Source organism: Hippocampus bargibanti, linkage group LG17, assembly GCF_051943395.1.
Source record: "Hippocampus bargibanti isolate YZ-2025 linkage group LG17, ASM5194339v1, whole genome shotgun sequence".
In the NCBI taxonomy this organism is placed as follows: Eukaryota; Metazoa; Chordata; class Actinopteri; order Syngnathiformes; family Syngnathidae; genus Hippocampus; species Hippocampus bargibanti.
The window spans coordinates 129,878-141,024 of NC_142750.1; the positions used below are offsets into that span (position 1 = coordinate 129,878).

The window sequence follows — 11,147 nt, forward strand, 5'->3', positions numbered from 1 at the left end:
TTGATTGACAAGCCGAGACATCGGAAGCACAAATACATTTATTGTTGAACATAAATAGATAAATTACCGTGACGGCCATCTTTGTTTGAAAAAAAAAAAGTTTGGTCTTGTTTCCTCGTAATAAAAAAATACAAATGGCTATTTTCTTGTGGGCATCCCAGCCCACCCCAAAATGAAATCAAAAGAAAAACAGTGGCGGCGTTGAAATAAAGCATCCTTGGCGGCAACCATTGCCCTTTTTGCCATGCGCTCGCCTGTTCACTTGTCGAAAACAACTGTGTCGCCGACAAGCTTTTGTGCTCAAACAAGGAGCTCATTCATGTTCCGCTTATTCATTCACGCCTAAAGGTGGACTTTGTTCCGTGTGGCAGCAGACCGGGTGCTAGCTACATGGTCCTTATCAGCTTTCCAGCGATACGGCAGCAAAACAACTTGGCTCTGCACATTTGACACACATTAAGGATCAAGGAGTTGTTTTTTTGGCCTTGAGTTCCTCCCCCCGCCCGGATTAAATGCAGACGTTGAAGAAGCGGCGAAAAATGGGGTCATCGCTCTCATCCCAAAAGTCAAAGACTCTTGCCGCTGTTGTCCGACACAACCCGCAAGACTTGATACATCGTCAAGAAAAAGCAGAGGGTGACAAACGCGAGCGTCCTCGAGCCTCCGTCCCTCGCAAGGAGCGTCCGGGGGGCCAAGTGGACAACCACCTCGGCGACCTTTGGCCTGCGTGCCTTGAAAAAAAGGCCACACCCGCCGGAAGTCGCGCGCCGCGTCGGCACGGCGCTGTCATCGTCCGGAGACGGACGGGGAAGTCCCTTTTGTCGTCCTCCATTCTGGTGTCCTTTTGAGGACGCTCCTCGTCATCGCCGGCGAGTCTTTAATGGGATCGTTTAGGAAAGGGAACAAAAAAAGGAGCAGCTTTGGCATCGTGGTTTCTTCGGTTCATCGAGGGGGAAAGTTCTGCGTGGCGCGACGATGAGCCCGCGCTGAGGTCCTCACCTCACGTCTGCTGGAAGGGGCAAAGAGGTCATGGTTAGAAGGGCCAAAATAACAACCGCTTTTTGGGCCGTCTCGCATTCAATGGCGCAATGACACCGAAGCAAATCTGGCTCAGGACTTTGGCTTTGACACCTTGCAATGTTGCAGGAGGTGTGTCGACCTGTTGGAGAAAAGGTCAACGGGTTCAAAGCAGGTGGGGCGGCGGGGGGGCAGAGGAAAGAAAAGGAAGGAAATAAACTGAGCAAACACGAAGGCGGCAAAGAATGATCAGAACGCAAAGCAAACGGGACTTTTTGGGGGGCGGGGGGAAGTTCTCTGCCTGGCAGGCACACGTCAGGATAGTTTGACGCGGGCTGCCCTCAGTTCATAGCGTAGACTTTGATTTTACGGAGGCTCCATTACCCAAAGCCAGGACGTCAGCTCATCATAGCGAGCGGCCGCAAAAGTGGAGCAAAGAGCCATTGGATGGGTGGACTTTCTTTTTCCATTGCGACCAGTACCTCGTTGTGATGATCCAAGACCAAAACGGTGTTCAATCAGACCAAAGGAGAAAAACTCCCAAACGGAGGCGAGGCCAGCGATCGGCTTACCCGTTTCGGCATCGGAGGGCTCGGCGACGTGATGCTGTGACGCGCAGGCGCATTCCAGGTGGTCTTCCAAGCGTACGAAGACCTCTTTGAGTTTGGGCCGCCGTTTGACGTACTCCACCTTGGCCACCTGACGTGACAAAGACAAGAGAACGCCACGTCATCCACACACGCCGACGCCGTCTTCTCGCCACGGCCGGCAACCAGCCAGCGGCCCTTTTCAAACGGAAGAACCTTTGCCGATGTACCAAAGAGCAAGAAAATGTGCGGGGATCCCGAGCCACCTCTCTGTGGCGATAACGTCGGCAGGGGATGGGAGAGGCTTTCTTCCCCCGTCCTGTGCTGGCCTGCTGCCAAGGGGGCTTGGGGGGGGCTTCGTCACGCAGACCAGCGAACATACAGAGTCTGTCTGCTAAAACAAAGTGTGTGGACAAGGCCTACTTTGTCAACACTCTCTCCCCTATCTCTCATCTTGCACATGCCTCTGCGTGCGTGTTATGGAAAGGTGTTAACAGGGAAGTCCCCTCCCCCATTTGTCCCCCGCCTACTTTCCTGGTTGCAAGATTTATTTAGCATGCGCCAAGTACAAAGGCTTCTCATCCGGCGCAGAGTCAATGACTTCCCACATAAAACACACATCAGAAAAGAGCCCCCAGTGCTCCGATGAGGGCCCCCGCATCCCAGCACACCCCCTCCCCCCCACGCTCTTTGTATAAATCAAACTGCTCCCGAGCAAGCCAGGGCCCTGAGAAAGAGTCCCTTGAGTGGCTTGGGGGAATGATATCCGATCTGCGGGGTTAGGGTGAGGCAAGGGGCTCTGGGAAGCGCACCCCCTTCGTTTCGTCCCAGCCCCCCCCCCCCCCCCCCCCCCCACACACCCTCACCCCTGACTCACTGTGTGAAGCCCATTGTCTTAGTCTTGCTTTAATTGGGAATTCCCTGAGCGCCGGCTGATGAGAGCATGAGCAAAGGGAAAGTTGGACTCTTGCCTTCCAAAGAAAACACTACGCCGGCCGACAAAGACTCGGAAAGCAAAAATAAAGGCTATATAAATTGAGAGAAGGCCAGGCGGGACTGCAAGCGGGCCAACTCACGGCACGCAAAAGGAACCGCGAGGAAGCCGACCGGCGAGAAAGACGTGGCCGTCTTCCCGTCAAGGGGGAGGAAAACCGCCAAGAGGGGAGACAACCTGCCGCCGCCACCCGTCAGAACGCCTTCTCCAGACGACGAGCGCCTTGGTCATCGCGAAAGTGCAACGTTTATCACGTGGTGCCCACAAAGACCCGTCGCGCCTCAAGTCCCGAAAGGTAACGGATGGCCAGATGTGAATTTCTGAGGGCGGCGGAAGGCGCCGGATCAAATATCAAAGAATCCCCTCGAATGGCGTCTTTATGATCCTCCGCCGAACAATGGCGGAGGTCAGCGAGGTGAAGCGACCAGACGGCCGCCAAGGCCCAGGAAGGGCCAGCCGGCGAGCGACTCGGCGGGACAGACACTCAGACTCCGAGCGTGGACGAGGGAGGGTAGGAGGGATCAGCGCACGGGAGAGAGAAGCTAATTCAAGAAAATTCCGTGCGGCCCGTCCGGAATCCGACCCGCCGTCACCGATGTAAGAGGGGGGCCGGTGGGGGTGACGTGGTCCGGGCTGCCGTCCTAAAAGGCGCATTCGCATCCGCCTGGCCTCTGTCAAGCCTCCCTCGGCTTTGATCGGGTGCCCATCAACACTTCATTACTCCCTGGCGCCCGCCCGCCCGCCACGCTGCTGTGCGGCGCGCTGGGGGAGTTGATGTTACATATCAACGCACCCCCCACACAGATGAAAACAATCTCCCTCTGAGGTTGACCCAGATGGGAGCCGATGACCCCAGAGGACCTCTGCCAAATACTCGGATGCCGCAACATCAAAAGTGACTTGTTGCCAAAATACGCCAGCGGGATGCCATGAAGCCAACTTCGGGTTTCAAAGTTAAGGCCCGGGGGCCAAAATCTGGTCCGCCACATCATTTGATTCGGCCCTTGTAAACCACAACAGTCGTTCTTGAAAACTAGCTATTCGCTCATTTGGTGTGCGCTTTGGATGAAGTATGAGGAGTGGATGAAACATTCTAATGGCTTTCCCAAATTCATAACGGCACCCGAGACGAAACTCAATCCAATGTGGCCCACGGAAAAAAAATGACTTTGAAACGCTTGTTGAAAGTGGTTGATGAAAGTTGCCGTCCTCCCATCGCTCATTCGGAGGAAACCACCTCGAGAGGAAATAGAGATACTTTTGGCATCAGAAAGAAATATGTATCTCGCCTGCGGGCCTGCCGGACGGCTGCGGCTATTGCGTGACTCAGGAACTAGTCTGACCCCTGCGCGGAGGTCTGCCTGCCGGGCTTCCATATAAGGACACCAGGCGCAATTGTCGACGGAGCGAGACCAGAAGCCGATGAGTGGCAGCCGTGTCGCGGCCTGTTTCCTGCTGCGAGAACAAACAAAGCGAGGCAGCGCTACTTGTACGCCGTGTGGGAAAGAATGCCAGAGCGCACTCGCTCGCGCCTGGAGCCACTTCCTGTCGGAACACTTTTCGGCGATCGAGGGCCAAAGTTGGCAAAGCGAGCAAAGCCGTTGGACATTGTGGGCCGTCCGAGAAGGTGCAACATGACAACTCGCGGGGAGGGACGGAAAGCGGAAGCCGTTGGGTCACGAGACGCCCCCCCCCCTTTTTTTTTTTCTTCTTTCAGCGCTGAACGAACTGGAAAATTTGACCCACTAACTGAATCCATTCACTGCGCCCAGCAAGGTTTTTCGGGGTGGAAAAAACGCCAGATAAGACAAGGGAGGAGGTCAGGAGCAGCTGCCAAAGTATGCTCTCATGGCCAGCTGGGGTGCAGTGTGAGATCTGGGAACACCCCACCTCCCCCTCCCAAAATAAAAAGACAGGCGGCTAGTGTCCAAATCCAAAGGTGGACAGCGAGGACAGAGCGTGGTCCCCTTGATGAAAGAGCAGAGACAAACGAGTTTAAAGGCCAAGGCAAAGGAGCCTTCCGAAGCGGACCGAGCTCATAGCTGCCGTGCCTTTGAGGTGAGCCACGTCTAAATATGCCAGACGTTTGACTCATTTGGCACCTGACGCTGAACAGAAAAAAGGGGGACGGATGGCTTTGAAGCCGGCACTTCTGGGAACCGAGCGCAGGCCCCCCGCTACCCGTGCCTAAAAACAACAAAAAGTCCTTTCAATGCCTGGCTCTTTGTCACGGGGCATCCTTCGGCCTTCCGGACAAGACAAAGAAACAAACGCAAGGACGAGCCGGACGGCGGACAGCCACCACAATTCCATTTATGGAAATGTTCATCATGGGAAGACTTGATGCCACTGCCCCAACTGAAACCAACCCAAAGCCCAAGACAAAGCCTCCAGACAACGTTGGGTTGAAGCTTAAAAGGCCTGCCGGGTCACCCTCAAAATCAGACCTTTGAAAAGCAAGAGCGCAAAGTTTTAGACCTGCAGGTAGGCAGACTTCCCGAGGGGATGCCCGAGCCACCTCATCCGGCAAAGTCGCCCATTTGGCCAATGATCCGACAGAGTAGCGCCAAGGGTTGCCGGACCGGAGACGAGGCGGCGACTGGTCACGTACCTTGACTGTGCGGTGGTGCTTGCGCGACGGCTGGCAGCGCACGTTGCTGGTGTTGCAGCAACCCGTGCAGCGCTTGACCTCCACGCAGGGCGGCCATATCAGGAAGTTGGCCGACGTGGGGTCCACCTGGCTCCGGGGGATCTCGTAGATCACCGTTCGCGTCTTGCACGCCGCCGGGACCGCCTCCTCCACTGCGGGGGTGTAGGTGGGAGGGCAATTAATGGCAGATTTGCCACCGGGCCGCTGCCGAGTGTCCGCGACGACCCGATGCGTCTGGCCCAGAACCGGCTTCGGCCTTGGTCCGCGCCCCCTGAGTAATTTGTTGGATGCGAGGTCCATCAAAAGCGCCGACTACGCTTTAAGAGGCCCGAAAAAGCGATTCTTTAACCGAATCCGTTTGTGCACTCGGCATAAAATGGGTCGCTGAGGTCGGCGCGCTCTCGCTCGGCGTTTGATGACGGTTTCGGCGAGCTGCAACTTGATGCCTTGAATGTCAGGAATTTCCACGCTCACGGACACGTTCCTTTCCTGGCGCGTCTCTCGCCTCTCCGCAAAAAAAGCGAATCCTCGTCGAGCCGCCAAAAACCAGCCCACTTTGCAACAAGGCGCTAACGACACTTGCGCACGCCGAGCATGCCTTTTATTGACGCTGTCCTGCAACTTCGGTACAGCATGGGGCGGTCCCTTTTTTTTAAGCGAAATGTTCTTTTTCACCGCCAGTTGCTCTTTAACCAAGCCAAAATACTTTGCCTCGCCATACTTGAATAAGATGTAGACCTATTTGCACCTTTCTGGTGCTCGACCAAATTGTAAAGTTCCTGCTCAGAATGGCAACAAAATGGAGAAAATGAATTGCCAAAGTGTCCCCGTCGGTCTTACCGAGGCTCCTCTTGCGGCGGCTGTGGAGCTGCGAGCTCTTCAGGTCGCTGTAGAAAGCCGGGTGGCGGGAGGAATGCGGGTGTTGCTGCCGCTGCCGCTTGTGATGCTTGGTCCCCTCGAAGACATCGTTTCCCGTACCTCGTGAAAAGACAAGACGGACACGTTGACGCTGGCCGGGATTTGCCGTCGGCGGCGGAAAGTCTGCTGTTGGGACGGCGCGTCGCCACCAAGCGGCCATTGCAACGGCTCCCGTTAGGACAAGCGGCGCCTTGTTGGGCTGGAGGGATCGAGCCGCTTTTGCTCCCCGGCCGGGATATTTTGCCGCTCGGCGCCACTCGACCAGAAGGCCCGCTGGCAGAGAGCTTCGCCCACCCGCCACCCATGCCCTTCGCGTCGCTTGTTGAGGCCTTTGTGGCCCCCAGACGCCGAGGTCCCACTTTTGGGGCCGCTGGCTTGAAATGAAAGCAGAAGAGGAGCAATTTACCTACGGAGTCAATTTCCAGAAGCCGCTGGAGGTCGCTGATGCTGCGGATTTCACTGTGCGACAGTCTGTCAATCAGCTCCTGAGGAAAGTGCACTTCCTTCAGTGCCCAAAGGGGGGTGGGGGGTGGGGAACAGTGAGTGAGAGATTCATGGGGGGGGGGGGTAGCACAGCAACGAAAAATCGGGTTCAACGAATACGTCGCATGCCGCTTCACCCCCTCTGATCCGTTTGGACAGAATTGTAACATGCCCCCCCCCCCCCCCTTTTTTTATTTTCTTTTTTATCAATTTGTGCAACAATGCATCAAACTGCGCGCTTGTACAGTCAATAGACATGCGCAGTTTTGGGCTGAGGTGGGGTGGGGGGCGCACTTGTGACGCTCTGCAGCTCGGCTGACTATTTATATCAGCAAGTTTGCTCACTTGGCTCAGGCTACAAACTAATTTGGCGACAAAAGCCCAAAATAACCAGAGCGGGTTTGACAACACCGCTTTCTTGGGGGGGAAGGGGTGGGGGCCGCAAATCAGCGATCGATGGAGCGCGCATTATTTTTGTATTCCTTTTCTCTCCTTACCTGAGCGGTGGCCAACAGCAGGTACGTCGTCCACAGCAGGAAGGAAGAAATTGCGGCTCTCATCTCCCTTTCGAACTGGACCGCAGCCCAAGCGAGAGGCGCTCACTCGCTCCTGGCCCCCGAAGACCCCTGACCATCCCCTCAGGGAGGGCGGGGGAGAGACGGCAACGGCTTTCGCTTTTGCTCCGCAAGCCTCGGCGTGGCGGTTTTGCTCACTGGCGGCGCGCAACAGCCTGCGCGGCGCGGCGGCTCGGCGTAGCGTCGGACGCGCGGCCCGGAAATGGCCCCTTTCACTTTTTGCCCGACTTCCCCGACGAGAAGCCAAGGTAATCCGCTGTAGAAATCCTCCGGGAAAGCACAAAGGCGGGCGCGAAGGAGAGGAGGGTGCGCTCCGTCGGCGTGGAGGCATCCGCGGCACGCGCCGGAGGGCAACCGGAGTGAGAGCCAGCGTGCGAGCGGCTGCTTATTATAGAGGGGGGAGGAGGCAGGGGGAAGCGCCTCCCCAAGCGGGGGCAGCGCGCAGGCCCTCCCCCTAAACTCTTCAGGATTCAACATGAAGCATCGGATGCCTTTGCCTGGTAAAAAAAACAATGATGGGCGATGTGCTACGACTCGGAGAGGTCCAGGGAGACGCGCCAACCCTGCGCATCCCAAAAAGGAGGCAGGGGGAGGGCTGACCGAGGAAACAAAATTGGAAAGAGACAAAGTCACAAACAAAACCGGCGGCGGATCCAACCACCCGACAGTGCTCTGAAGACAAAACCGCCAAAGGGACGATGGCCGACAGGTGTGCGGCAGTAGGCGGAGCCTCCCCGAGCCACCTCTCACTCCCAACATCAACATTTGAGTGGCGGATGCTAACAACAGTTGTTGACGCACACTTTCTAAACATCATCTGAGCTCTGATCCCGAGTGCGCTGCGCCATAAAAGCCGATAACGGGGGTGGCGCATATTTGCCAATCCGCCATCGATAGCGGCCAAACAAACAAAGCCACCCGAGCCGATTCTGACTGATCTGCCTCTTCCTCGGGTTGCTTCTACTCCACGCCCGCCGTGACCAAATCGGCTCCATTAGCATCTTTTGGACCGGGGGGGCCTTTTAATGCGTGCTATTAAAGGGCAGCCGGTGGCTTGGGAGGGGGCCGCTTCCCTTGACGCTCGGATGACTTGCGCTCCGGGTGAGATTTTCCAGGAGCAATGGTGGATTCCAGCCTCGCGGTCCCGGTGTTGGACCGGATCCAGAGCGGAGTGCAAATCCCGGCCAACCTGCCGATGCGCTCAAACAAGCATCGCATAGACACGACGGGAGTCTTGCTGACTCTCACCTGAATGCGAGAGAGTCAGCGGAAGGCAAAGACGGCAGCCGCCCTTCCGACGGGTCCGTTGGGACGACGCTTGGCCGCCGCCCCCGTTTGACCCTAAGGCGCAGATTCGAGCCAGCGGAAAGGCTAAAGGACAGACGGCGCCAACGTGGCAAGTGGGGACTCGCCAGTTGTTTCAAGCATTGAGGCCACGGAAGGAATTGGAAAAGGAGGACCGTGGACCAGGTCTGAAACTTCAGCGTATTTTTGGAGACACCGACACCGGTCCGGTCGCCCTCAGGCGGCGTTGCGAGTACATGCGTGCTGTGGTGCGGGGCACGTCCTCGTCTCCCGCGCCTGTCCCAATTCCATCACGCGCTCATCTTCCGGGACGGTTTGATCCGGATGGACGGTGGCCCCAGAGGCAAATACGCGACTTTTCCCCAGGCGCGTTGCCTCTGTTTGATGTCCGTATGCGTCAAACGACGCTTCCAGCCGGGCCCGGGGCCAGGAAAGGTCGACCTGGGGCGAGCTGGAAATAGCCGTGCGGTGTGAACCGGGAATGGCGCGGATGAGAGAAATGAGTGGGAAGTTGTTCCGGCCCGCCGCAGCGTGGCCAACGTTTGACTCTACGTCTTCGCGGGACTCCGTTTGGGCGGGTTCGAAGCGAGCGCGCCTTTGGCGGTCGATCGCAAAGAACGACAAGCAAGAGGCGGACTTGTCGCTCATCCGGGAAGGGATGCGGCGGCGCGGCGGCTAATATGCTCACAAAGTGGCTTTACGTAAGGTGGCAACTGGAGACACCTGCGCTCGCTCCTGCGTGATTTCCAGCGTCGGACGGACCCACGCAAAGCTACAATCCCCGTTCAAGTCTTTACATGCCGCCACCCCACCCCTCACATCTCACCTTCCCCGCTTGAACACTGCCTCTTTATTTGTTATGAATGAAAAGAAAAAAAATTGGACACACACGGCGTCAGAAAACAGGGCGGGCTTGCAGTGACTGCAAGAAATAGCAGGCTAATTGCGGCTGCTCTGTTGTCTATCAAGACGTGACCTTTTCATCACGTGTGCCCCACGTCGGAGGCCAGAGGGGGGCGACGGGGGCGCTTTTCCAGGTCTCCCGGGCTCTGACCCGGCTCGTCCTGCCAGACTCCAGAAAAAGGGTGCAAATCTCCTCCTCCGCTGGCCAACGCCGAGGCAAGATGGCGATTAGCAACAGGAAGCGCCTCCATTATGGGCTTAAAGATGGGGGAGAGCGCTTCTCTAGTTACGCACCTGTGTCAAATGCGCACATTCCGCCCGGGTTTAGCCTGAGTGGCGCTCGGGCCGTCCGGCGCTCTCCCGGGACCTTTGCGAGGGGGGCAGCTGGGTTTTGTTTCGGACATCCCGGCGGCTTGCGGCTTTGTGCTCCCGTGCAAGGCCAAAGCCCTCGCCGCTTTGCGGCTTGTCACATGGGAGGACGTGAAATAGCATAGCAGCCAGCGCAACGCCGTTGGTACTTGCGCCGCCCCCAGAAAAAAAGAGGAGGAATAACCAAGTTTGGGGAAAGAAAAAACCGAGAACAAACACGTGTTGCTTATCTCTTCCTCTTCCGGATCATATTTCCGGCTGTCTTGGATTCCACAGTGTGGACTAAAGAAAAAGAACACATCAATCAATCCATTTTTAAAAGAAAAAGATGAGATTTTTTTCTCTCCTTGTGTCTCTGGTTGAAATATTCCAGCTTAGTTTTGATAAACTCCCACTTGAAGTGCACCGATTGATCCCCCCCCCCCCACACACACACACACCTTGTGATGCTCTCCTGAGCCATTTGGGAGGCAGCCCAGCCTGAATCTTTCAATCCCATCAGCTTCACGGTCGCTCCGTCACCTGCGAGTAGGCCGGGCGATCACCTTTGACCCGCCGGGTCAAAGGTGATGGAAAGCAGCCCGAAACATCAAACGTTTCACGCTATTATCAGGAGGGAAAAGATGGCCGATGTGGCTTCATTTACTTGGCCACCTAAAGAACAATTCTACCGTTCAATTTTTAGCTTTATGGGATCTATACTTTTTTGGGGGGAAGGGGGGGTATTTTTTTCCCTTCCCCTTCTGCCGTCGTGCATCGCAGTTGGTTGGTGTGTACTGCTCAGCTCCGTGGGCCGCTTGTGTGTTGTCCCGGCGTTCCCGGTGGCCTCTGTTTTTGCTGCCCGCTCCCGACGGTCCGCACACTCCCGACTTGACAAATTGGTCGAAATACCGTCACTTCCTTTTTCCCAACTCTGACTTTTATTTTGACAATCCCTGGTCTGCGCTAGCTGATGAACGCATTGTATTTTTGTGCGGATACGGCCCGCGTCTTGCTGAACTGGGCTGAATTGTTGTTGGGGGAAGGGGGGGGGGCGGGATTGGCATTCCTCACTTGATTTAGTGGCCATTAAGATGGGGAGGAATGTGTCAAAGCTTCTGAAAAGCGTCTGGGAGGAGCCCCGCGACCCTCTGACAGCTCGGCCCAACGGATGATTGACACTTTGCTTTGAGTGAGGGGATGAGGAGGACTGGGCGGGGAGGAAGGGGTGATTTTGGGGCGGGGGGGGGGGGGGACACCTGTTGGAGGTACAGACCGCGGTCTGTGATGGTAACACTACGCCTCCATTATAATGCTCTCCTTTAAAAAGGAAAGGAGGTTGCAAGAATGATGGCTTCATCGTTTGA

At 56.3% G+C, this 11,147-nt stretch overlaps 1 protein-coding gene across 4 annotated transcripts; it reads right to left on the reverse strand.

Moving 5' to 3' along the window:
* Window positions 1-20: 20 nt before the first annotated feature.
* Window positions 21-7,595, reverse strand: LOC148885025 (platelet-derived growth factor subunit A-like). 4 transcript variants are annotated; one of them, XM_089019225.1, is made up of 6 exons: window positions 7,147-7,343; window positions 6,573-6,651; window positions 6,089-6,226; window positions 5,210-5,400; window positions 1,590-1,716; window positions 21-1,009 (listed from the first exon to the last, which is right to left on the reverse strand). In XM_089019225.1, the coding sequence occupies exons 1-6, from the start codon at window positions 7,207-7,209 to the stop codon at window positions 996-998; spliced, it is 612 nt and encodes a 203-aa protein (XP_088875351.1). In that variant the 5' UTR covers window positions 7,210-7,343; the 3' UTR covers window positions 21-995. The 4 variants fall into 4 exon arrangements, with proteins under 4 accessions (XP_088875351.1, XP_088875350.1, XP_088875349.1 ...); XM_089019224.1 differs by having other exon boundaries at window positions 6,573-6,669; XM_089019223.1 differs by lacking the exon at window positions 6,573-6,651 and having other exon boundaries at window positions 21-1,006; window positions 7,147-7,595.
* Between the last annotated feature and the right edge of the window lie 3,552 nt (window positions 7,596-11,147).

Bases quoted from the DNA above. Each gene is read 5' to 3' on its own strand.
- LOC148885025 (XM_089019222.1), bottom strand. From the start codon at position 7,555: ATGCCTCCACGCCGACGGAGCGCACCCTCCTCTCCTTCGCGCCCGCCT. The intron at 6,227-7,146 runs GTAAGGAGAGAA...TCTTTTCACGAG, and splicing joins TGCTGTTGGCCACCGCTCAG to GTACGGGAAACGATGTCTTC. The intron at 1,717-5,209 runs GTACGTGACCAG...TTGTCACGTCAG, and splicing joins AGCACCACCGCACAGTCAAG to GTGGCCAAGGTGGAGTACGT.